Here is a 27,590-nt window from a genome sequence, read left to right on the forward strand (position 1 = left end):
TTCAGGCTCCATTCATCCATTATCTATACCGCTTTATCTTCACAAGGGTCGTGGGGGTGCTGGAGCCTATCCCAACTGTCATCGGGCAGTAGGCGGGGTACACCCTGAGCTGGTTGCCAGCCAATCGCAGGACAAATTGCAATATGATTTAAAAGAAAATATACTACATCAGGTGCTACATTAGGTTAAATAAAAGCAACATTTGTTGCTAAGTTTACACAGTAATGTCAATCAGAAAATACATATTACAGTTTCAAGTATTAAAATAGGGCGGCACGGTGGACGACTGATTAGCACATTCGCCTCAAAATTCAGAGGTTGTGGGTTCGATCCCAGCCTCCCTGTGTGGAGTTTGCATGTTCTCCCTGTGCCTGCGTGGGTTTTCTCCGGGTACTCCGGTTTACTCCCACATTCCAAAAACATGCGTGGTAAGTTGATTGGACACTCTAAATTGCCCCTAGGTGTGATTGTGAGTGCGGATGACTGTCTCTGTGTGCCCTGCGATTGGCTGGCAAACAATTCAGGGTGTCCCCTGCCCACTGCCCAAAGACAGCTGGGATAGGCTCCAGCACGCCCCGCGACCCTTGTGAGGATAATCGGTGTAGATAATGGATGGATATTATTAAATTATTTTTAAATTTGTGTTACGTTGTTTTTTTTTAAATTAATTTATTGACTATTAAGAATGGCATAATTGTGGTTGTCAAAGGAAGATCTGAACTTCATATTATTCAGTTTGTCATTTTATTTGAATATACGATGTGTCGGAATAGGAGGATTGTGCTCAGTGAGAGAAATATTCTGGCCCTGACCCGATTTTTCCAGGCCCACCCATTAGCCACGTTCTGGCTCCGCTCCTGCGTTACACCCCTAGTATATCCTAAATAAGGCATCTTTATATATATTGTATTGCTCATTATTACTGCCATAGTTGACATACTGTGTGGGACTATGGGGTCATACTTACAAAAAAACACTCAGTCTATCTTTTAAGAAAAGATAAGATAAGAATGCCTTTATTGATCCCACAGTGGGGAAATTTTCATTGTTACAGCAGCAAAGATATAGGTCACACAGGGACGGCGGCATAATGTGGCCATTAATGTATAACATTGACGGCAAACATTTAGGATCAAACCTATGTAAATATACGCAGTAACATGTGTATATACACATGTATATACACACCAACCTACATCTACATAAAAAGTATGAGGAACACTCATTTTGGCCTGTACATAGTACGGAGGAAAAATACTCTAAGTAAGTGACAGTGCTGCAGTGCTGTAGTGAAATTTAAGGGACAGCATTGGATAAAAATAAAACTAGACTAACAGTAGTGGGGAATGTTGAGTATTGCACGGTATTACAGTAGTGGGGAATATTGGGTATTGCACGATATGAGCTCAGGTGCAGGACTGCACAATTGCACTAATGTCCGCCAGTTTGTAGAGACTACACAATGTTCTTGTTAAAGAGTCTGACAGCAGCAGGCAAGAAGGAACGGCGGAATCTCTCCTTTGCACAGCGAGGGTGTAACAGTCTGTCACTGAAGGAGCTGTGGAGTGCTGTTAGGGTGCCCTGGAGGGGGTGGTCCGGGTTGTCCAGCATTGATGACAGCTTGGCCAACATCCTCCTGTCCCCCACCGAGTCCACAGAGTCCAGGGAGCAGCCTCCTGACCAGTTTGTCCAGCCGCTTCTTGTCCCGGGCCGAGACGCCGCCTGCCCAGGTGACCACTCCCTGGAAGATGACCGATGCAACCACCGAGTCATAAAAGTTCCTGAGGAGTGTCCCCTGAACCCCAAAAGACCTCAGTCTCCTGAGTAGGAAGAGTCGGCTCTGACTCTTCCTATAGAGGGCGTCTGTGTTGTCGCACCAGTCCAGTTTATTGTTCAGATGAACACCCAGGTACTTGTAAGTTGAGACTCTCTCAACATCTGTTCCCCGGATATTCACTGGTGCAGGTGAAGAGTGCTGGCGTCTACCGAAATCCACCACCATTTCTTTGGATTACCCCGCATTGATCAGGAGGCGGTTCTGCTGGCACCAGTCCACAAAACCCTGAGTAAGTTCTCTGTACTCCCGATCATCTCCGCCTGTGATGAGGCCGACAATCGCAGAGTCGTCAGAGAACTTCTGCAGGTGACAGGTAGGGGTGTTGTAGTTGAAGTCCGAGGTGTAGAGGGTGAACAGGAAGGGAGCCAAGACAGTTCCCTGCGGGGCCCCCGTGCTACAGAGGAGCACGTCAGACACACAGTCCTGTGTCCTCACATACTGTGGCCGGTTTGTGAGGTAGTCCTGGATCAATGTGGTGAGGTGGTGGGCCACCCCCACCCGCTCCAGCTTGTCTCCCAGTAGGGTGGGCTGGATGGTGTTGAAAGCACTGGAGAAATCAAAGAACATGATCCTCACAGTGCTCCCCGCCTTCTCCAGGTGGGAGAGTGAAGTGTGGAGGAGGCAGATGATGGCATCATCCACACTGATGCCAGGCTGATATGCGAACTGGAGTGGGTCCATTGAGGAGCTCACCAGGGGGCGCAGGTGGACAAGGACCAGTCTCTCCAGGGTCTTCATCAGGTGAGACGTCAGCGCCACTGGTCTGAAGCTGTTGAGCTCCTTCGGGTGGGGGGTCTTTGGCACCGAGACCAGGCAGGATGTTTTCCATAGCTGGGGGACCCTGCCCAGCTTCAGGCTCAGGTTGAACATGTGCTGGACAATTCCACACAGCTGGTCTGCGCAGGATTTGAGGAGCTGGGGGCTGATGCCATCTGGACCCGCTGCCTTCCTCGCCTTCATCTTCTTCAGCTGGTTCCTCACCTGAGATGTTGTGAAGGCCAAGGCTGGGCAGGAGGGAGTGGTGGCTATCTGGTGTAGCTGGGAGCTGGAGACTGTGGAGAAAAGGGGGGAGGGGGTGACACGCCCAGCAGGAGGAGTAGGTGGAGGCTGCAGCAGGAGAGACTGAGTGGAGGCAGGCATCTTATCGAACCTATTGAAAAAGAGATTCAGCTCATTTCCCCCCTGCAGGTCCCCCCCAGTCCGGGTCTTGGGTTGTCCGTGGCCTGAGATGGTCTTCAGGCCCCTCCAGACTCCCCTGGCGTTAGCTACAAAAAAGAGCCATACGAATTATTAACCACTCAACTTATAAACAAATCAACAAATCCATTATTCATCAAGTTAAACACTCTCAAATTCTCTGATTTAGTTGAATTTAAAACAGCACAAATAAAGTACAAAGCCTACAATAACCAACGTTGCCACAATATCGAGAAGCTGTTCAAAATCAGAGAAGGCTGTTATCGTTAAAGGGGTACAAGTGTCAAGAACAAACAAAAAGCAAATGTGTGTTTCTGCAAAAGGTATTAATTTATGGAACAATTATGAAATACGACCGAAAAGTTGTGAATCATGTTCTGTATTTAAAAAAAGGTTTAAAAAGTATGTGTCATGTGTCATCTCCCAAACCGCTTGTCCTGTACAGGATCGCGGGGAGGTGCTGGAGCTTATCCCAACTGACAATGGCCAAAAGGCAGACTACACCCTGAACTGGTCGCCAGCCACTCGCAGGTGACACACAGCACAGTCACTGAGCGGGAACCGATCCTACGCTGCCTGCACACAACTCAGGCGTGTATACCACTACACCATCAGTGACTGTTTAAAAAGTATAGTATTAACAAAACAAAATTGCTCTGCACATTTTTCCTCGTCAGTGAAATGGGCATCCACGAGAGGGCAGACTATGCCTGTGAGAACAATATTGCAGGGAGGGAACGCACATGAAAAGAGCACTGTACAGTGTTATGAAGGCTGTAGTCAGGGCAGCTCTGTGGTTGCGCAAGAGAACAGTGGTATTTCATTTTATAAGAACCCAGCACAACACGTCAGCCGGTACTTGACCCGGTTAGGGACGATTAGAGGGACAGACAAAAACCCACCTCTGTCCTTGCTTAGTACATTCTTTTTAAAAGACATTCTCAAAGCCGTTTGGATGACTCAAACTGACCGGGCGGGCCTGAAACACAGACAAGAACTCACAGATGGACTAAATCACTAATGAATGCCCACCTCTGATATTTAATATTACTGTTGAGAATTCCCACTTGATAATAAATGTCTTATCTTTCTTTGCAATTCTCCAGGTCATTGAGTCATTACATTTTAGTAAATTTGTGTCATGGAAGGCCTTTTTTCCTTTGGTGAGGGGTGATTCCAAATGTACCTACACCTTTATCACAGGTGAGAACACTTGTGTTATAGGTGGATACCAAAAGTTCCATACAATATCCTATTCTATTCATACAATGTCTTATGGGTTGTGGCGTCTGGATTGCCAGTGGACTCCCAACTCAAAGGTTCTGTCCTCAGTCCCCTGCGACCATGTTCCAAGTACCCTTGAACAAGATACTGTAACCAGTGGCTCTGGTTGTTGCGTCATCAATGTGTAAATTAGCTTTCAACCTCGCTTCGGTAACAGCATGTTCCAATAATCAGTGTAAAGCACTCAAATGTCTTGTCATTGTAACCTGTGTCTTTAATGTTATCACTCCCAAGCCTGATGTTCTGAGCAGCAGAGCTGGGCACTTGACCCGTTTTGCCGGTCCGTCTTCCGTCTGCGACCTGGTTACCCTTCTGCCCTTATTCATAAACTAATCATCCTCCGACCCCGTCCGTCCTCGTCCTTACATTCTGTCGATCCGCCCCCCCCAAAAAAAAAAACCTCATTGCACTCATAAACATTATTTAAAGATCATTAGCTGGCTAATTTCCTGTGCACATCCACTTACCGTCTGGGAGAATCGTGAGTGGATTGAATTGTTAACAACTCTTAAACGAAGATACCAAGATAGCATTTAATTGCAACACAAGACCGTCGTGATGTGATGAAGAGGATGATGATGATGATGATGATGATGATAATGCCAATACAAGCCAGGTGACATCAGGAGAATATTTAAGATTGAGTAAGAATGCAATACTACTGCGTTTTATTGCAATACTTTTGCATTTTAACACAAGACGTTTTCAGTTTTTATGAAGGAATTATTGTAAAATAACGCAAGGTTATATGAAGAGAAACCAAAGACAAAGACCACTTCCGGGTCATTTAAATGAATACGCTGGTAGAGATTTTCCCACACAGGGACATACTTCTCATGCAAAGGGATAAGGTACTAAATGTTAACAATTAGTTAACAAAATAAAATTGCTATCCCGGATTACACACAAAAGACAGGCTGTATCTGTCAGTCAGTGAAATGGCGTCCTGTGGCATTATCCAGGGTATTACATGTGTTGAAGCACTAGAGGGCAGAATATGCATGTTCAATGTGAAGCACATGAAAAGCGTTGTGCAAGCATTGTGCCGGCAATTAATGAAGGCGGCTCCGTATAAGTGAACATACAGTGGTCTTGCTTTTTAAAAGAACTCAACACAACACCTTTCAGTCGGTACTTGACCCAGTAAGGGACGAATAGAGGGAAGGACGAAAACCCACTTCCGTCCTTGCTTAGTCCATCCTTTTTAAAAGACTTCATGTCGTCCGTCCGTCCATCCACAAAATGGGTGTCAGTTCGGGACGGAGGGATGGACCGTTCATGTCCCTGGGATGGAATGCTGAGCAGATTGTTTAATGTTCAACTCATAGCTGTGCTAAAATGTGTTTGGTCTACATCACAGGGGGAGCAGGAGATGAGCTCCTGATGCATGGCACTGGTTTCTTGACTGTAGGAGCTGCCAGTGCCCTGGCCTTCTGACATGTTTTACAAGAGGAGTACCCGGAATCGCCCTGCAAACTCTACCAAGTGAGTGATTGTGGATACCATACTGTAATATCTGTTCCTTGTTTTGTGCATGTGCTGGCTGGGCCTATGGGTAGTGAGTGACGTCATAGCGAGGGGACAAGGAGTTTAGGAGGGAAGTTGAGAGGGAGAGCGTGTGAATGATTGAGCGCATGGGCGTGAGTTGTGGCCACCAGCAGCTCTTGTGTGAATGTGTACTGTTCTCCGTTACGATCTGTGATTAAAAACGACGATCAGACTGCATCCGCGACTGTGTGCATCTTTGACCACTTCGAGGGGCATTACATTGGTGTCAGAAGTTTCGGATTCACTCGTCGCACGCTCGGCTTTGAGGATGTTCGGCGATCCCCTTATTCGACGAAAGGTGAAAGAAGAAGCCGTGCCGTGCGTGATTGATATGCCTGAGTCAAGTTGCACCGAGTGCGGCCGGCATAACGCTGCTGTTCCGCGCCAAGATGAGCGTGAGCCCGCAAAAACGGGGTTACGCTATGACGGAGCGACAGCTGCCGCCGCGGACGTGAATGTGAACGTGCATGGCGGTGCTCTGGACCTCGCGTGGCCCGCTATGAAGGCACTTAAATTCTCCGGAAAGGGAAGTTGGGAGGCTTATAGAGCACAGTTCGAGTTGGTGGCTGATGCCGCGCATTGGCCGAAGAAGACGAAAGCGGTGCAGTTGGCGCCACATCCTGTCTGCTGCTGCTGAGCCCCGAAGAGAGACTCGATTACAGCGCGCTGGTGGGTGCTTTGCAGAGGCGCTTTGGGGAGTTTAATTTGAGAGACTCCCTGCGCTGTGAGTTCAAGCACCGTGATCGACATCCGGGGGAGCCGCTCCGTTATCTCGCGCATGAGATCGAGAGCCTGGGTCGGCGCGCGTATGCTGGAATGCCAAATGAGATACAAAATGAACTGATACGTGATCAGTTCATCCAAGCCCTCAGACCAGATGAGCTGCGGCTGCATGTCCAGCTTGCTCACCCAGCAGCCCTGGGAGACGCGCTTGCTCTCGCCACGGAGAGGGAGATTGCAGCCAAGGGGGCGCTGCAGACACCAAACTGTCCCGTTTCGGCAACGTCGTTCCCGGAAGGGGAGGAGCGCAGACCGGCATGGGTGGAGGAGCTGGTGTGTGCCATTAATACTCGCTCAGCACAGCATGAGGATGGAAGTGGCCGGCGTGCACGCCCTGTTGTCTGCTGGGGGTGTGGACAGCCAGGTCACCTTCTGCGGCGCTGCCCAAAGATGCTAAATCAGCAGGGAAACGAAAAAGGGTCCGTGTAGCCCGGATGACGCGGACCCCTCCAGTCGTTAACCGGGAGGTGCAACCTGCATGTGCTGGCGCTATGAACAGGGACCCTCATGTCCAGGATGAGACCGTTGTAACGGTGGGATGGACAGACGTGGGGGACCCCAGTCATGTTCGCGTGCAGATTGGGGACACTTCTTGTACAGCCTTGGTGGACACTGGGTCCTCAGCCACGATTGTGAGGCCTGACGTCGTTCCAGTGGGAACCGTCTTAGAATCGACCTTTACAAAACTGAGGACAGTGACCGGTGAAACGGCCCCCATGAGAGGCAGAGGGACATTTGTGTTTGTTTTGGGGGGTTTGTCGACAACTCACTCAGCTTGGGTGGCGGACGTGAGTGACCCATGTATTCTGGGTCGGGACTTTTTGAAAGCTGCAAAAGTTGTGGTGGATTTGGGAGCTGGGGTGCTCAACCTGCCGAATGGGCAGCGTGTGGGGCTAGTTCCGGCGTCTCAACGGGGTACTTCGGGGGTAATCATCAACACTGCTGACCCTGCAGCAGACAAGCTGCAGGTGGGGATGATGCTACCCAGCCCGACCAAGGTAGCTGCAGCATCAGCTCCTAGGCAGTCGACGGTAGATCGGGTAGAGTTCGCTCACCCCACCTGGACTTGTTCCCAGTTGGGGCTACCGGAGTCGACCTCACAGCGACCGACAGTAGATCGGGTAGAGTTCGCTCGCCCCGTGACGGACGACCCTTGGGGGGGGGCAGTGTCGGCCAGCCCAGCCATGCCAGGGAATGTAACCCCGGGTCGCCTAGCAGAGAACCGGGCAGAGGCGATACAGTTCATCTGGGAAAAGAACTGTGATGGCTTGGATGTCGAGCAGCGGGAGCAGCTGTGGCAGGTGCTGTGGGACTTTGAGAGCATTTTTGCCCTCAGTGAGAATGAGGTGGGCCTCACTCACTTGGTTGAGCACCACATCGACACCGGGGACGCGCGACCAGTTAAGGTGCGGCCCCGACGCCTGCCTTTGGCCCAGCAGGAGGCTGCGGATCAGGAGGTCCGTGCTATGCTCGAGGCGGGAATTATAGAGCCTTCCGACAGCCCGTGGGCGTCTGGCGTGGTCATGGTTCCCAGAAAGAAAAGTACCAGACCGCGGTTCTGTGTGGACTACAGGCCGCTCAATAAAGTGACAAGAAAGGACTGCTACCCGCTCCCGCGGATAGATGAGACGTTGGATCTGGTCTCTGGGTCTGCGTGGTTCTCATCGCTCGACCTGCGCAGTGGCTACTGGCAGGTCCCCCTCACCGCCGAGTCCAGACCTAAGACAGCGTTCTGCACCCCCAGAGGACACTGGCAGTTTAAAGTAATGAGTTTTGGACTCTGCAATGCACCAGGAACGTTCGAGCGCTTGATGGACACAGTGCTCTCGAACATTCCGCGGCAAGAATGCTTGGTGTATTTGGACGATGTCCTCGTCCACGGTGAGTCCTTCCAGACTGCGTTGGAGTCTCTAAGGCTGGTGCTGGGTAGAATTGCTGCGGCTGGACTGAAACTGCACCCTGAAAAGTGCCACTTTATGCGGCGAGAGGTGGAGTTCCTGGGTCACCGAGTGAATGGAGACGGCATCAGCACACTGGAGGAGAAGGTCAGCGCCATCAAAGACTGGCCAGCCCCAAAAGATCAGAAGCAGCTTAAGAGTTTTTTGGGGCTTTCCTCATATTACAGACGGTTCGTGAGAGGATTTTCTTGCATCGGGGCGCCCTTGTTCCGGCTTCTTCAGGGCAACCAACCCTTTTTGTGGACGCAGGACTGTCAGGAGGCATTTTCCAGCCTGAAAAATGCCCTCATCAATGCTCCTGTTCTCACTCCACCTGATCCAGCCTTGTCTTTTGTGCTGGATACGGACGCTAGCAATGTCGGCATGGGGGCGGTGTTGTCACAGGTGGGGCCGGAAGGTGAACGAGTGGTGGCCTACTTCAGCCGCATCTTCAATAAGAGTGAACGACGATACTGTGTCACCAGACGTGAACTGCTGGCAGTTGTTTTGGCTGCGCGTCATTTCAAGTACTACCTATGTGGCGTTCCGTTCACCATCAGGACGGATCATGCTGCGCTGCAGTGGTTGATGTCGTTCAGGGAACCAGAAGGCCAAGTGGCACGGTGGCTGGAGGAGCTGCAGGCGTTCCACTTTACTGTGGTACATCGGGCTGGAGCTCAGCACGTCAATGCTGATGCCCTTTCCCGGCGTCCATGTGCTGTTGGCGGCTGCGGCTACTGCGACCGGCGGGATGCCAGGGAGTTGGAGCTGTGTGGGGAGGCGACTGCCGCTGGACCATCGTGCTGCATCCTGGAGGCTGTGGACATTGCAGAGTGGGCTGTCAAGCAGGAAGAGGATCGTGATCTCAACCCTGTGCGACAGTGGGTCCAGAGTGGCAGGAGGCCACCCTGGGAAGGAGTGATGGGACTCTCTGTTGGCGCCAAGGGCCTTTGGAGCAAGTTTGCTCTCTTACGCATGAAGGATGGCGTGCTGCAGCGTGCGTGGAAGGACCCAGCGACCGGAGAGGAGAGGTGGCAGGTGGTGGTGCCCAGAGCTCTTAGAGAGTCGGTACTGAGAGCATGCCACGGGGGCACGGGTACCGGACACTTTGGCAGCACAAAGACACTCAGACGGCTTCGACAAGGGTTTTACTGGGGCCAGCATCGACGGGACGTGGAGGACTTTTGCCGGCGGTGTGACGAGTGCGCGGCCTACAAGGGCCCTCAAGACCAATCGCATGCACCGCTTCAGCAACAGAGAGTTGGGGCGCCCATGGAGCGGGTTGCTGTGGACATTATGGGTCCTTTTCCCGTGACGGACAGAGGGAACCGTTACGTGCTGTGTGCGATGGACTATTTCACAAAGTGGCCCGAGGCATACGCACTGCCAGATCAGGAGGCAGAGACGGTGGCGGATGCACTGTTGGAGGGCATGTTCTGCCGGTTTGGGACTGCAGATATACTCCACAGTGATCAAGGAAGAAATTTTGAGTCCAAGGTTTTTGCTGCCCTTTGTGAACGCTTGAACATGCAGAAGACGCGAACCACCCCTTTGCATCCGCAGAGTGATGGTTTAGTTGAACGTTTTAACCGCACCATGCAGCAGCAGCTTGCCATCCTCACCTCCGAGCGCCAACGTGATTGGGACCAGCATATTCCAATGGTGTTGATGGCGTATCGTTCGGCTGTCCAAAGTTCCACAAGCTGTACTCCTGCTCTGCTGATGCTTGGCCGGGAGATCCGGACACCAGCGGAGATGGCGTTTGGCAGACCACCAGGTAGCCCCGAAGATCGGCCGGGGTTGGAATATGCCCGGAGACTGCAGGATCGTTTGGAGGTAGCGCATGTCTTCGCCCGGGACCAGCTAGAGAAAGCTGGTGCACGGCAGAAGCGGAACTACGACGTACGCAGCAAGGGGCGGAACTTCCAGGTCGACGAGCTGGTTTGGGTGTATACACCAAAAAGAAAGAAGGGACGGTGCCCTAAGTTAGACAGTCATTGGGACGGGCCCTGTAGGGTCCTTGAGCGGGTGGGGGAGGTAGTGTATCGAGTGGCAGTTCCCCCCAGGGGCCGGAGGGTTGCCCTACATCGGGACAGGTTGGCTCCGTACCGGGGCAGTGGTGTTCCGATATTTGAGGCCGGGTCTGTTTCACCTGCCATTTCAGGACGAGTGGTGGATTCAGGTTCCCCAGATCCCACTCATGTTGTCCCTGTTCCTCCGGTTGGAGACAGAAATGGCACGGGTCCAGGCCGACCCAAGAGACAGAGGCGTAGGCCGCAGCGCCTAGAGGATTTTTTGTTGTTGACCCCCTCGGGGGCGAGGGTTTCATAAAGGGGAGGGCAGTGTAATATCTGTTCCTTGTTTTGTGCATGTGCTGGCTGGGCCTATGGGTAGTGAGTGACGTCATAGCGAGGGGACAAGGAGTTTAGGAGGGAAGTTGAGAGGGAGAGCGTGTGAATGATTGAGCGCATGGGCGTGAGTTGTGGCCACCTGCAGCTCTTGTGTGAATGTGTACTGTTCTCCGTTACGATCTGTGATTAAAAACGACGATCAGACTGCATCCGCGACTGTGTGCATCTTTGACCACTTCGAGGGGCATTACAATACGTTTGAGAGAAACACATGACGGAGGACTGTTAGGTATTGCAATTTCAATCAATTCCATTTGTTCATTTCAAATGGGAAAGATGGCATTCCAAATAAAAATTCAGTGGTATGACTTACGACTCGAGTTTTTCAAGTTACAAACGGTCGATTGGTCTTTTTCTTTTTTTTTTTTTGCTTTGTGTTGTGAGCCAAAATTTTAGGGATGAGCAAGCTTTGGGTACACTGCCACTTAAAGTGAAAAAAAAATTGAGCCATTAAGGTACAGTACTGTAATGTCCTCGTGTAAGGGCAAGGAGAGACACAGTCTTTCAGCCATTTATTGAACAGGACAAACAATCAATCACACAAATTATAAAATGAGAACATTCACAAGGACCTGCTCAAGAATACACACCCCACATGTTCACATTGAATTATGTATAGGCCAAGATAGACCAATTCCATGTTGGCCAACTAAGACCGATGCTTACCCCCTGTGGCTTCGGGCCGACTGCCGGCACGTCGCGCTGGAAAAATACACTGCAACGACAGACAGTGACACTGACCATTAAAGGGACACTGGGATCAGCTTAACATTGGCACTTATATAATAGGTTTGCATGTAAAAATGACATCAGTACCAAAGTGTCCCCCCCAAAAGACTGTAGTGATTTAAGGTCTTTTTTTTGTGATTAGATTTATGACAAATTTCCCCGCCCCAAAAAGGGGCGTGGCTTATGTTATGTTTTCGGTCTCAGCGGTCTACGTCACGCGAGGAAGGCATGGTGGTAATATTGCTCGCTTTGACAGTTCTGTTGTCTAAAACGGTGACCAATCGCCACCAAAATGCGATTGCACATTACTACTCTTATCCACTTCAACCTGTGAAAGTATAATAGTGTTCTTCACAATAGTTTGGATTTATTGACATAAAACGTGATCTCATCATGATCACCTCCACAAAATCAAAAATACCGTGGCGATTGCTCCTCCACTTTCACAAGCTGAAGCGGACAAGAGCACGAATGCGCACACGAACCCCGACTGGTTATATTTCGGACATTTAGCTACGCTAAACTAGTGCTCTCAGGGGGGGGAGACCGCGACTTGCAGCAGCCATATTGGAGCCCTCCTATTCCCTCCCCAACTAAAGTTAGGATTGGGACGGCTATAACAACAACTAGCTTCAGGCCGTTAAAACAAAAGGCGTTAGCACAACAACATTAGCTCCTTACTGTCTGCCCAGCGTGTGGAGGTGAAGATGAGCCTGTGTCTTCATGTCGCCTCGCAAGCAGTCGCATGCGGTGTCCCTGCTTGCTTGCTTGCAGCCATCACCTTCTGCCTGAGTGAAGTGGCATGAGAGTGACGAAAGCCCTCATCGAACAGCGAACAGAAAGTTCCAGCGAGGCTGACTGCACAGCCGAGTATGGCCGCATTACAGGGCCATAAGTCGAAAAACTGGGGCCATTTCTCATCCAAATAAATGTGCACGTCTACTCATTCCCACTTCAGTCTCTGTAAATATCCTGTAAATATCCTGACTGGTGTTGAATGCCTCGCCCGTCCTAACCGTGATCAACAAAGAAGCAGTTTTTTGTTTTTTTTTAAAGCAAAGAAGCAGTGTCTTTTGTTTTTTTTTAAGCAAAGAAGCGCTCGTCTCAGCCTAAATCTATGTAGCTCTGCTGACTTCCACATTTCCTCATTCTCATATAAATCAGCCACAGAGAGGTTAATCCTTTTGATATGTTGAAGTGGGCATTAGTAGAGATGTCCACATAAATGTTGGTGCGAATTGATCGCTGTTTTTGGACGTTATTAAGCAATAAAAGTACAATGATTTCCAATGGAGGGTTTGGAATCGGTTCCCCGCGTGACTCCGGCTGAACAAGGACAGAACGGTAGGGTTGTGGCCATTGTGCTCATTATCAAGGGGCGTTATTCATGGAGTTACTTATTTCCTAGTTTCTCCAAAATGAATGGATAAAATGGCAACTCTTTTCATTTTCCTGATCAAAAAATATATAAAATGAACTTGTTAGTGAAAACATGGCCATCTCGGCCGCACTGTCCCTTTAAAGTAACTTCTGCACATCCGTGGTACATAATACCCCTCCATACCATCGGCGGTGGTAGTCACTTTTACTCATGGTTAGAAAAAGCCAACCGGAAAGCTATTGGCCAGGGGCGGATTATAAAAATGTAAACAATACGTTCAGCTATATTTTTCGCTCACAATTAACTCCCACGTGAAACAAACCCTCACCCTCTTGACACAGTATCGTGAAATACTTACATTAGCCCCTTTTCCACCAACAAGCCCAGGAACATTTTGTTCCCGGTAATATAAGTTCCTGTGGCCCAAGTGGTTTGCATTTCCACCCCAATTTATAGTTCTTTGTAACTTATGCAAATGAGACTGATGACACATCAGTGGGAGGTGTTACTTCCCTCCTCATTACTGATACCCTACATCAACATCATTGCAGGTAGAGAATAATTAAGTGACCTTTAAAGATAGCATATTATTAATCTAAGTTTAATATTGGTTAACTTTAAAATATACAATTAATATTCAAATGTGTCAACATGAAAATCAGAGTGAAAGTATTGTTGCTTAATGCTTATGTAAACTTATCTTTTTATTTACCCTTTATCTCGATAAGGGAGTGATTTAAATATTGTTTTAAAAGGTTTTTTCCCCAATACACATAATAGTTGAAACTATTTGTAGCATATATGAGTATACAGTATGTATTTGCTTTTATTTTGACATGTTTTAATCTGCTGTCTGCAGCCTGGTCAGCATTGCAAATACCATACCGTGATAAGTAAAAGTTAAATAAATGAAATAAAAACATGGCTTCATTGACAGCGCTAATGGATTTTTTAATTACAGCAGCGTGAAGTACGTTTTGGAGAAAAAAAGTATATACATTGCGACTTTTTATTTGTGCACATTAAAAGACAAAATAAACACAGCCAGAAGCCGGGCTGAATTTTCTAGTCTTGCACCCGGACCAACTCGGACTGGCATACGTCATTTTCTGCCACAGTAAACTCCTGGTTTGCGATTTCCATTTCTGTGATTGAATCCAAGATCCCATCCCCTACGTGCTTTCCTATTGACATGATAGAAACGCAAATTTAATAATGGAATTGTCCTATAAATTACTGTAAGTGAAACATCCTACTGACACGGGCAAACGCTGGATGAGGGTTGCTTCTTGGTAGCCTGATGGAGAGCTCACACTTGTCCCTGCATTGGAAACTTCTTCAGCATGTGTAACAGCTGCAAATCAAAAACATGCAGAAAAATGTCATAGTTTAGTATTAGTGGATATAAGTCAGTGATTTATGCATACATTTGCATTTTATGTTCAACAGTTGTTTTTTTAAATATTTGTATTCAGGTGCAGTTTTTTTTAATTTAATGTGCAATATTTTATTTTTTTCATGAGTACTGTACTTGAGTTTATAAAGATGGAAGCTATGTTGAGGAGGCAGAGCCTTACCTTTGGCATCAGCCTGTTATTGCTATAGCTAAAAAGTGCTACTGATAATTGCTGCAACAGGTGACAAACTAAATCAAACCATAACAAAGTATTTATGTAACAGGTATTTTACCTTCATGCCTCAGAAACAGCAGCGCAGAACATCCAGGATCCAGGAAGAGTTGATTGGTCTTATTTTCCACTGACATTTTGACATACAAAAGCAAAATGAGTAACAGTAAATAATTTAAGTGCCCTGCAAGTTATTGTAAAATGAAATTTACCAGGACTGGCGATGCTTGAGTCGCAGGTGTCACTGCACTTCTGTGTAGCGGATGATGACGGATCATGATTTCTCCACTTGAAACTGTCTCAAAATGTCCATCCAGAACAGCTATAAATCAGAAATACATGCTCAAAAAAGGTCTGAGTTCACTATTAGATTATATGGGCCTGTCATTTAAGCCTTACGTTTGCATTTGCATTCTAAATGATATAAGTCAGGGGTGTCAAAGTCAAATGGACGGAGGGCCAAATAAAAAATTTTGCGACAAGCCGAGGGCCGGACTGATAGAATGTTCATTGAAATTTTTTAAACTGTCCAGATTGGATCGGGTCCTTCGCACCTGCTGATGATGTCACGCTTTATATTTCTGTAATATATTTCTTTGCCTCTATGTTTGTCACCCCGCCTGGCTGTTGTGTTTTTATCTTCGTCGTTACTAAATAAAAATAAATAATAATAATAAAGTACATTACTGCTACTTTTGCGAGGCAGCTCGTACATCACTTCCATTTGCGTTTCTCCTGTCAAACTGGAAACAATTTTCTGGTTGACTCGGGCTGCAAGATTGTATGAACTGTACATAATGTGAAGTGAAACGGAGAGGATCATATGAGTGGCAAGGTATGAATGTGGGTGTTCCTGTCAGAAAACACAGGCCAGTGTTACACTAGACATGTCTATTTATTGTGGTCTGCAACAACACAGACAAAGAATAACCTGGCAACATCACCCAATGCATATCCATTTGTTAACAATATGCCTAAACATTACAATTCACGGTATTAAGAAATTAATCAGCCAAACAATACATACAATACACATTCACACATTTCATCACTAGAATAGGTAGCATATGAGCCAAAATAACTAACTAGTGTTCATCAACGTGACATCACTCACAAGAACATTTCTAGGCTACAGCAGTACAGCAGTTACCTGACACGAACCTAAATGATTAGACTCACCTTTTAACATTTACACACAACAAATGTCGTGAAACACAGGAAATCTGCAACTACTGAGTTTGCTGGCACGAACAAATTACTAGCTATGTGTCAAAGAAGGAAAAAGAAAAGAATCCACGTCCCTCGCTATCGACACTTAGCGCTCGAGGAGCATTCAATGCCTGCTCACAGTGTCAGCACTACGTCGAAACTCAATGATTTTATAAAATGCCAATAATTACTAATAATAAAACAACGTGAGATTTCTAACATGAAGTATTTCTTAATAAAGTGTGTTTTACTCCAAATAACCTTTCACCACAATCCGATTCTGAAAGCCACGAAAAGTGACGTGAAGTCTTCAGTCGGCACGTAGACGACCGAAGGACAATCCTCGCAAAAGTAGCGCTAATATTCGTTATAACAACAGCCAGGGGGAGGCAAACATAGATGCAAAGAAATATATTACAGAAATAGTGGAACGAGTTGGGTTATCTGTGTTGTGGTCGAACTTTTGTCTTGCCAAGTTGTTTTGTTTCCGCGGTTATTGAATGCATCGTGCGGCTGGATGGGAGGGCATATGTGCGAGAGTAGCGGAGGACGAACAGGAGAGCCGTTGCTCTTTTTGACTGAACGGTTGTCGTACTGTATTGGCATTGGCTGCAGCCCACAGTAGCTGGTTGGACTAATAATAACGTGATAATTAAACTATGTCTGTGTTCTTGGAAGACACTACAACATATTTTAAAGCGTGACGTCATCGGCAGGCGCGAAGGCCTCGATCACATCTGCTACCCACACCGGCTTGCTGCGGGCCGGATCTAATAATAAAGCAATATCATCACAGGGGCCGTAGAAAACCTTCTCATGGGCCGGATGTGGCCCGCGGGCCTTGACTTTGACATATGTGATATAAGTGATCACTTGCCTGTCTTTGCAATTATTCAAAATTATTTAAAAAAATAAAATAAAACAAGTAATTTATACATCAGAAACACAACTTAGAACCGAACGTACCATTACTGCCTTAAAAACAGACCTAGAAAATCAAAATTGGGCAGAGATTTACTCGAAGGAAGACCCTAATCTTGCGTACCAAGCATTTCTGTCAATTTTAACTTCCCTATAATGGTCCATTAAAAACAGTAACCAGGAAGCGTCAAAGCTTGAGTAAGCCATGGATGACACAGGGCATACTGAATGCATGTAAAAAGAAAAACCTGCTATACAAACGTTTTTTAAATTTAAGAACAAAAGATGCTCTACTTAAGGATACAAAATATAAAAATAAATTAGTAAACATCATGAGAACTAGCAAGAGACAATATTATCAAGCACTATTAGAACAGAACAGGAGTAACACACAAGAAACATGGATAACATTAAATCATATAATAAGAAATCGCTTTAAAAAATATACGCATTCAGAATATTTTATAAATAATAATAATACCGTAATTGATAAAATAACAGATATAATTAATGAACTTAATGAATATTTTATTCATGTTGGTAGTGAACTAGCGAAAGAAATTCCAGAGTCAAATAATACTAAATATGAAATGGATAAATATATACAGAATAATTCTGCCACTATGTCCCTAACTGCTGTAAATGACATAGAAATATTAAATATTGTTAAAACACTAAAAAAGAAAAAGTCCACTGACTGTTTTAATATTGATATGGCATTAATTAAAAGTATTATAAAACATGTTGTGTAACCTTTGACATGTATTTGTAAACTGTCATTTAAAACTGGTGTCTTCCCATCAAAAATGAAAACAGCAAAAGTTATTCCGATTTATAAGAGTGGAGACAAACACTTATTTACTAATTATAGACCAATATTGTTACTACCACAATTTTCAAAAATTCTGGAAAAACTATTTTCACATTGACTTGACCATTTTATTACAAAACACTTCTTTTAAGCAAAAACCAGTATGGTTTTAGAGAAAAAAGGACCACAACTATGGCAGTAATGGAACTTGTGGAAGAACCAGTATAAATAAAAAATAATTTACTGTTGGTGTTTTCATTGACCTAAAAAAAGCTTTTGATACAATAGATCACAATATCCATCCATCCATTATCTATACCGCTTATCCTCACAAGGGTCGCGGGGCGTGCTGGAGCCTGGATCCCAGCTGTCTTTGGGCAGTAGGCGGGGGACACCCTGAATTGGTTGCCAGCCAATCGCAGGGCACACAAAGACAAACATCCGCACTCACAATCACACCTTGGGGCAATTTAGACAGTCCAATCAATTTACCATGCATGTTTTTGGACTGTGGGAGGAAACCGGAGTACCCGGAGAAAACCCACACAGGCACGGGGAGAACATGCAAACTCCACACAGGGAGGCCGGAGCCGGGATCGAACCCACGACCTCTGAACTGTGAGGCGGACGTGCTAACCAGTCGACCACCGTGCCGCCTAGATCACAATATATTAATGGAAAAATTAGAGAGGAATGGTATAAGAGGTTTGGCAAAAAATGGGTTCAAAGCTATCTAAATGACAGGACACAGTATGTACAGTTTAACAATTTAAAATCAAACGAGTTGAAGATAACTCATGGGGTCCCTCAAGGGTCAGTGCTTGGCCCTAAACTATTTCTACTCTATATTAACAATATCTGCTGTGTTTTTAAAGTTTTACAAAAAGGTCTTTATGCTGATGGTACAACTTTGTATTGCTCTGGAGAAAACCTTGAGCAGCTTCTGGAGACTGTGGAAAAAGAATTAAATGTGTTAAAAAACTGGTTTGACTCTAATAAATTATCTCTGAATTTAAATAAAAATAAGTATATCATCTTTAGTACAAAACAAATAAAACAAGTCAAAATTATCATCAATTCTATAGAAATAGAAAGCGTATATGAAACTAAATTTCTTGGAGTTATTATACATGGAAAATTATGTTGGAAATCACACATAGAAAATGTTACAAGAACATTTTCAAAAACTATAGGTATCCTTTATAAAACCAAGGATATCCTAAATAAGGCATCTTTATATATATTATATTGCTCATTATTAATGCCATACCTGACATACGGTGTGGAGCTATGGGGTCACACATAAAACAAACACTCAGTCTACCTTTAAGCTACAAAAAAGGGCCATACGAATTATTAACCACTCATCTTGTATAGAACCAACTAATCCATTATTTATCAAGTTAAACACTCTCAAACTCCATGACTTAGTTGAATTTAATTTAAAACAGCACAAATAATGTATAAAGCCTACTATAATCAACTTTGCCACAGTATCCAGAAGCTGTTCAAAATCAGAGAAGGTTGTTATAGGTTAAGGGGTACAAGCGTCTTTAAAAAAATCAAAGACAAGAACAAACATAAAGCAAATGTGTGTTTCTTCAAAAGGTGTGAATTTATGGAATAATTATGATATACAACTGAAAAGTTGTGAATCATTTTCAGTATTTAAAAAGAGGTTTAAAAATATAGTATTACAAAAATATATAAATCAAGTATAGATACAGGAAATGAAAGTGAAACTCTTAATTAACTGTCATTAGTTTTTGATTTATGAATATCTATACACGTGTATAATAGGGGCATGTCTATTTATATTTATACTTTTGTTTTTTGTTTCTATTTATAGCATTTACTTTGTATATATGTAAAATAAGCGTTTTTAATTTAGTTTTGATATGGGTTATGCTCAGGTATATGTTTATGTATTTATGAATAACCCACTTTAGTATTAATAGAACATGATTTCCAATATTTTATAGTGAAGAAGGGATAGGACTCGACAAGTTTTTTACTTCTTCCTACTCGCCTTGAACATATACACTTTACTGAATTAAGATAAGTACTGACCCTTTATTTTGATTTTTTGTTTTGGTTTTTTGTTTCCTCCGTGTTTTTCATGTTGTTTATATGTTCAATAAAATCAATCAATCAATCATTTGATTTTTAACAGTTGTCTTTTTAACATTTATTTGAAGCGGAAGTTATTCAAAATGCAATGCTTCATTATTTAGATACATGTTTTCCCTGTATGTAAACGCAATATTTTTTTGAATATTTCAGTGGCTTACAAAACGAACTTTCTGTAAATACAGTAAATCCACCCCGTTTTATGAAAACTTCAGTGGTGAGACTTTGAACAGCTAACCATTTTCAGTGCACATGCCCTCACACAATTTGTGTTTCTGACAATATTCAAAGTATTCCTGAGTATTTCGTGTTTACCTTCGTCAGTACGCCACAGCAGAATCCATTGCTCCGGTGTCCAAGAACGCAACCCATAGCGTCTAGTTGATCGTACAATTTGCTCACTCGACAGTCATTTCCACTCTGGCTGTTGTGATCCGTGAGCATTTTATTCGTCTTGTTTTCTGGAGTAAGATCGCTGTCAAAAAGGCATATCCTGATTTAAAGATTCATATCCGTAATAGTAAAAGACATATCTGTGATTAAAGATTCGTATACGTAATAGTAAAAGGCATATCCGTGATTAAAGATTCGTATCCATAATAGTAATAATTTGTGAGTACAAATCAAAATTGTGAGGGTTTGACTTTTTTTCTTGAGAGTACGAATCAAAATTGTGAGGGTTTGGATTCTTTTCTTGTGAGTACGAATAAAAACTGTGAGTGCCATTGTTTTGTGAATACAACTCACGAATCTTCACTACGCACGAATTGCTAATTTACGACGAGTCACTTTTTTGAGGACGAATTTTTCTTTTTCTTTTTATTAACATTTCAATGCAATTTACCAAATTACCAGTTGCACATCTTATACGGGATCTTACAATCAGTTATAACAGTGCAAATAATATCAAAATACCAATCATAAATAACAACCAAATAAGAATACACAAAACCAAAATAAAATAAAAATGAAATACTAAAACGCTAATATGCCAGGGGGATAAAAGTTTCCAAAAAAATATTGAAATGGTTTACAGATATTCAGCGTTCTGATAGCCTTTTGGTTATGAGAAAACTGTATAGATTTGATGTATTGCTCAATCTCACAATGGAAAGCAACAAAATGAATGCTATTATGCATGAATTTACATCTGTGGATGTAAAAATTTAGCCAGATAAATTATTAGATCGATAATAAAAGTTTTGTTGGGTTTTGCCTTATTTCTTTTAAAGTCATAGAGACCAAGCAACACCCATCCATCCATTATCTATACCGCTTATTCTCACAAGGGTCGCGGGGTGTGCTGGAGCCTATCCCAGCTGTCTTTGGGCAGTAGGCGGGGGACACCCTGAATTGGTTGCCAGCCAATCGCAGGGCACAGAAAGACAAACATCCGCACTCACGATCACATCTAGGGGCAATTTAGAGAGTCCAATCAACTTACCCTGCATGTTTTTGGAATGTGGGAGGAAACCGGAGTACCCAGAGAAAACCCACGCACGCACGGGAAGAACATGCAAACTCCACACAGGGAGGCCGGGGCCGGGATCGAACCCACGACCTCTGAACTGTGAGGCGGACGTGCTAACCAGTCAACCACCGTGCCCACCAAGCAACACATCTTTCCAAAACAACTGAACATCCTTATCAAAATTATTAGCAATAAAATTACAAATATCAGACCAAAAACTTTGAATAGTAGGACACAGCCAAAATAAATGATTTACAGTTTCGGTATCCTTAGAACAAAAGGAGCATTTTACATCAATGTTTTTTTTTAAATCTTTTTACAATGTGTTCATTGGAGGGGTAAAATCTATGAATTAACTTAAATGAAATTTCATTAACTTTGTTGGTCAACAAATAAGCATTGGGCAACAGCCATACCCTTTTCCAGTCAATATGTTCCACACATTTATTCCAGTACGAAATCACATATGGAATAGTCATGACTTATTTTTTTAACAAAGTTCGAATGCCTTTATTGTTCTTGCTATGAGTGCTGGACAAGCAAATCTTTCCAATTATAGTGTCAGTCAAGGATGGCAAGGATGAACTTTGGGTTTCCACTGTTTGTGATCTGAATAACATACAAACACCAGGAGAAACGGCTCCAAAGACTTTGGCATGGGGGCACGGTGGCCTACTGGTTAGCACGTCCGCCTCACAGTTCAGAGGTTGTGGGTTCGATCCCGGATCCGGCCTCCCTGTGTGGAGTTTGCATGTTCTCCCCGTGCCTGCGTGGGTTTTCTCCAGGTACTCGGTTTCCTCCCACATTCCAAAAACATGCATGGTAAGTCGATTGGACACTCTAAAAATTGCCCCTAAGTATGATTGTGAGTGCGGATGTTTGTTTCTGTGTGCCCTCCGATTGGCTGGCAACCAATTCAGGGTGTCCCTCGCCTACTGCCCGAAGACAGCTGGAATAGGCTCCAGCACGCCCCGCGACCCTGGTGAGGATAAGCGTTATCGATAATGGATGGACTTTGGCATATTCTCCTGGTGACACAGGTATATTGTATTCCTCAAGAAACTCACTGTAAGAGTAAAGATGACCATCCCTGTTAAATAATTGAGCCACAAAAATGATGTTGTTATTAAACCGTTCAATAAAAAGCGATTTGTGCTTAAATAATATGTCTTTGTTTCCAAATAAAATATGTATGAGGTGAAAAGTTATGTTTGAAAATGACAGACCATGAAAGGAAAACCTGACGATGAAAGGATGACATTTTTACAGGGATCTTTTCAATATTATAGTTACAGACCAAGAAAAAGTTCAAGCCACCCAGTTTTGACAAAATATGAAAAGTTATGACACTAAATATAGAGTTGGGATTTTCTAAAAAAATGTTTCAGCCGGTTTATCTTGAATGTGTTATTTAGAGTGCAGAAATCTAGAAAATCTAAGCCCCCATTTTCAAAGTCATTTGTTGGACAGATTTCTTCACATGGTGAGTTCTGTTTTTCCATACAAAATTGAAAAGTATCTTGTCAATTTCAGCAATTCGTTTTTTATTCAAATGCAAGGACAGAGAAGCATATGTTTAGCGAGAAATGCCTTCTGCCTTAGAGAGAAGAATTCTACCTCTGAGAGAGAGATCCCGTAAGAGCCACTGGTTTAGCTTTTTTTTTGTTCTTTCAATAATAGGATTGAAATTCATCACAGATCTTTTTTGTTGGTCTTTAGTAATTTTAATGCCTAAGTAAACCAGTTCATTTTTTACTGGAATGCAACAGATGAATGTTTTCAAACAGTTCTTGATAAGCATAATTTCACATTTACTTGGATTTAGATTCAAACCAGAGGCCTTGGAAAACTTATTTATAGTACTTCTAGCAATAGAGACTTGTTTTTCATCCCTTAGAAAGAATGTCGTATCGTCTGCCAACTGATTAATAGTAAGCTCTCTGCCTAAGATGTTGATACCATTCAATTCGCTAGATTTGATTTAATCCGCCAAAAACTGAGATACGAGTAGGAAGAGGTACGGTGAAGCTGGACACCCTTGTCTAATGCCTCTGGAGACATGAAATCTGGGAGACATGCCACCTGTTAATTTAATTGAACTATTACTGTTTTGGTATAGAGTTTTTATAGCTGAGAAAAAATATCCTCCAAAACCGAATTTCTTAAGGGGCTGTAGAATGAATGGGTGTTCAACGGTATCAAAAGCTTTGTAGAAATCTAAAAATAGTATAAACCCATTGTCCTCCACCATATCTGGATAATCAAGAATATCTAAAACAAGTCTAATATTATTAGTGATATGCCTCTTATTCATAAAACCTGACTGTGTTTCATCTATGATCGAGTCTAAAACTAGCTTTAATCTTCTGGCTAATAAGAGAGCCATAATTTTATATTCGTTATTAAGTAGGCAAATTGGGCTGCTGCGTCCGACGCTGGGGCTGTGCTCCCAGGGGCTCCCTCGGATTCCCCGCCACCCACGGCGACGACCTCGGCCGGGAACCCCATGTTGGGCGGGTCCGCCGGTGACAGTCCACTCACGCGTCGGGCTGCTCCGGGACGCGGTGTCCCGGTACACGAGTGGTCGACATCACCAGCATCATCGGCGACACTCACCGGTGTCATCCACCGTCATCACTCGGCCTCGGCGGAGCCATCCTGGACAGTGGAGTCGTGAATCTCCCGCCGGCGGTGAGTCCCTTGGCGTTACCTCCTCACGTCACCCACCGACCACCGTTATAATTGGCGACAGCACCATTAGACGTACTCACTATCCCGGCTCCGTCACCCGCTGTTTTCCCGGAGCGAAAGTCATGGACATAGTTAACATCCTGCCGGGTGTTCTTGACTCTCTGCCATCATCCATAACCCGGCTCATCGTTCACGTAAGGACAAACGAGGCAATACGCCGACAGTCTGAGCAGACGAAGAGAGACTTTCACGCCCTCTTTGCCTTGTAAAGAACCTGCGGTCTGTCGGTCTGGGTGAGTGGCATTTTGCCGGCATTGTCTCGCGGAGTCGAGCGCTTCAGCCGCCTTTTAAGCTTGAACACGTGGCTCCTACGCACTTGTGGCCACCTTGACTTTGCTTTTATTGACAATTTTAATTTCTGGAATCGCCCGTCTTTTTACCAGCCGGATGGTGTTCATCCGAACTCTCTTGGTAGCAAGATTTCAGCCGCTAACATCCACCATGTCGTAACCAATCCCACTCCCATCTGACTCTTGTACCAATCATATTTCTTCTTCTACTCATAAATGCTGCAATGACAATGTCACTACCATCACCTACAGGCCAATACCAGCTGCTCACAGTACCACCATCCTCACTAGCTCCCCCTGCAGGCCATCATTATCATTACCACTATCGGACAACTTTCCCAATGAAACCATCACCGGCAGACGCTTCCCTTGCACACACAAACAACGTGGTTTTAACAGTGGTAATCTAGTATATGTTAATACTGCTCATTCATACCACCATGAGCGCACGTCCAGCACAATAATTAATCTGGCCGTGCTGAACGTGCGCTCCCTTTTAAACAAAACCTTTATCATAAACGACCTGATTTTAGACAATAATTTACATGGTATACTTTTGTCTGAGACATGGCTTGGTACAGATGCTCCAGTTGCTCTCACCGAGGCTTGCCCACCGAATTTTGACTTTTTATTTTCTACAAGGGATGGCAAAAGAGGAGGCGGGACTGCATCAATTTTTATTAATACTCTTTTATCAAAGGAGATCATTTTTAGCAGCTATTTATCGTTTGAACACCATGCCTTTGTTTTTAGCAGTCCCCCTATTCTCTGCATTACCGTTTATAGACCTCTCCATCATTCCACTTCTTTTATTACAGAATTTTCAGAATTCTTATCCATTTTATATTCCAGTTATAACAGGATATTAATAACTGGCGATTTTAATATACACATGGACAACATCTTGGACCCACTATCCAGAGATTTTTTAAACCTTTTAAACTGCTTGGATTTTAAACAGCACGTATTGCAGCCAACTCACAACAGAGGACACACCCTGGATTTGGTTATAACCTATGGCTTGTCTGCTGGTGTGTCCTCTGTTGTTGACTTGGCAGTGTCAGACCACTACTGTGTCTATTTTAACATCGCCAGTTTTAACCGTCTAGCAGTCCCGGTGAGAACAGTGAAGAAACGTTACCTATCTTCTGAGGTGGCTGCAAATTTTATCGAGATCTTAAAAAGCACTCCTGCTGACATTTTACCTGCACCCTGTAATCTTGTTGTTGACAATTTTAACCTACATCTTAAATCATCATTAGATTCAGTAGCTCCACTTTTAATTAAAACAACAAAAACAAAGACTGTACCCCCGTGGAGAAACAATGCTATCAAAACATCAAAGAGAAAATGCAGGAGTGCAGAGAGGAGGTGGAGAAAAAGTAAACTTACAGTACACAGAAATTTTATGCGAACAACTGAAATCCTACAATAAAACAGTCAAACTGGCAAGATCTTCCTATTTCTCAAACCTCATTACAGTCAATAAAAACAACCCCAGAGTTCTCTTCTCCACCTTTGAACTTTTAACTAGTTCTGATTTTAATAAGTCCCCACAGAGACCAACAGACGCTCTCTGTGAGGACTTTGCAGACCACTTCAGAAGTAAAATCGATGACATAAGATCCAGTCTTTTAGCCCGTCAAAACACAAGTTTTAATAAACCTGGACAATCATATTTACATGAAGAAACACTGGAAAGTTTTGCCCTGGTTGATGCAAGGACACTTGTTCGAGTTTTCTCCCAGGTAAACCCAACAACCTGCCTTTTGGATCCAATTCCCACATTTCTTTTTAAGACATTTTATGGATTTTTTGAGGAACAAATTTTAAATATAGTCAATTGCTCACTTCAGACGGGCGTCTTCCCCGCTGCCTTTAAAACGGCGGTGGTGAAACCCCTTCTGAAGAAGAGCAATTCTGACCCGAGCGTTTTTAATAATTACAGACCTGTATCCAACTTACCGTTTTTAAGTAAGATTTTAGAAAAACTGGTTTTCATCCAGTTGAATCATTTTTTAAATACAAATAATATTTTGGAGAAATATCAATCTGGTTTTAGGATGAACCACAGTACGGAGACTGCTCTTTTAAGGATTATAAATGATATTAGGTGCACTGCAGACGTGAGAAAACTCACAGTCTTGGTGCTACTGGATCTAAGCGCTGCTTTTGATACAGTAGATCACCAAATTTTATTAAATAGACTTAAAAATCTAGTGGGCATCTCTGGTACTGTTTTTGACTGGTTTTATTCCTATCTCACAGACCGATATTTCTTTGTAAGTATGGATACTTGTTCCTCCAAAACCCATGAAATTAAATGTGGGCTTCCCCAAGGTTCGATTTTAGGCCCGCTACTTTTTAATCTTTATATGCTTCCCCTTGGGAATGTCATCAGGGGACACGGCATCAGCTTTCACAGCTATGCTGATGACACGCAGCTGTATATTGCCGTGTCTCCTGATGACACAGGACCCATTGATACCCTTTTAAATTGCATTTTAGATATCAAGTCATGGATGGCAGATAATTTCCTACAGCTCAATCAGGACAAAACTGAGGTTTTAGTTATCTGTCCCGAAGGTCAGAGAGAGAAGCTTTTACCAAAACTACACATTTTTAATCCCTCACATTGTGTGAAGAACCATGGCGTCATTTTTGATTCTGAGCTCAGTTTTATTCCTCATATTAAAAATGTAACCAAGATTGTTTTTTATCACCTTAAGAATATCGCCAGAGTCCGCCCGTTTCTCTCTCAGGCTAACACGGAAGTGCTGATGCATGCTTTTATTTCCTGTCATTTAGATTACTGTAATGCCCTGCTCTCTGGCCTCCCGAAAAAGAGCATTTCACCACTGCAACTACTGCAGAATTCAGCCGCTCGGGTGCTGATGAGAACCAGAGGGCGGGAGCACATTATGCCAGTTTTGAAATTGCTGCATTGGCTAGCTGTGTGTTTCAGGATCGATTTTAAGGTACTTTTATTAGTTTATAAATGTGTTAATGGTCTTGGGCCATCTTATTTATCTGATTTGCTTTTATCATACCAACCCTAGCGGATGCTGAGGTCCTCTGGCGCTGGCCTTTTATTTATTCCAAGGGTGAGGACCAAAATGCATGGCGAGGCTGCATTCAGCCATTTTGGTCCTCACCTTTGGAATAGCCTGCCAGAGGACGTCAGGTCTGCAGAGACTGTTGATATTTTTAAGAGGAAGCTCAAGACACACCTTTTTAGTTTGGCTTTCAACAACTTTTAAATAATTTATCTTTTC

General features: G+C 44.1%; 1 protein-coding gene and 1 long non-coding RNA gene across 4 annotated transcripts in view; one reads left to right on the plus strand and one right to left on the minus strand.

The window, feature by feature from the left end:
* Nucleotides 1–27,590, plus strand: part of LOC147148049 (uncharacterized) — a 43,218-nt gene that overhangs the window by 3,876 nt on the left and 11,752 nt on the right. The window contains 2 exon segments of the mRNA XM_086027242.1: nt 4,141–4,237; nt 5,679–5,803. Of these exon segments, the coding sequence (XP_085883368.1) occupies nt 4,141–4,237; nt 5,679–5,803 (222 nt within the window).
* On the minus strand, nt 12,349–24,483 carry LOC147148050 (uncharacterized). 3 transcript variants are annotated; one of them, XR_015086499.1, is made up of 6 exons: nt 23,891–24,483; nt 20,119–20,278; nt 14,945–15,054; nt 14,794–14,862; nt 14,365–14,458; nt 12,349–12,511 (listed from the first exon to the last, which is right to left on the minus strand). It is a non-coding gene; the product is annotated as an uncharacterized LOC147148050 (long non-coding RNA). The 3 variants fall into 3 exon arrangements; XR_015086498.1 differs by lacking the exon at nt 12,349–12,511 and adding an exon at nt 14,042–14,288; XR_015086497.1 differs by lacking the exon at nt 12,349–12,511 and having other exon boundaries at nt 14,042–14,458.

Source organism: Filicampus tigris, chromosome 4 (assembly GCF_054856515.1).
Source record: "Filicampus tigris isolate MCC_2025a chromosome 4, RoL_Ftig_1.0, whole genome shotgun sequence".
NCBI classification, from domain to species: Eukaryota; Metazoa; Chordata; class Actinopteri; order Syngnathiformes; family Syngnathidae; genus Filicampus; species Filicampus tigris.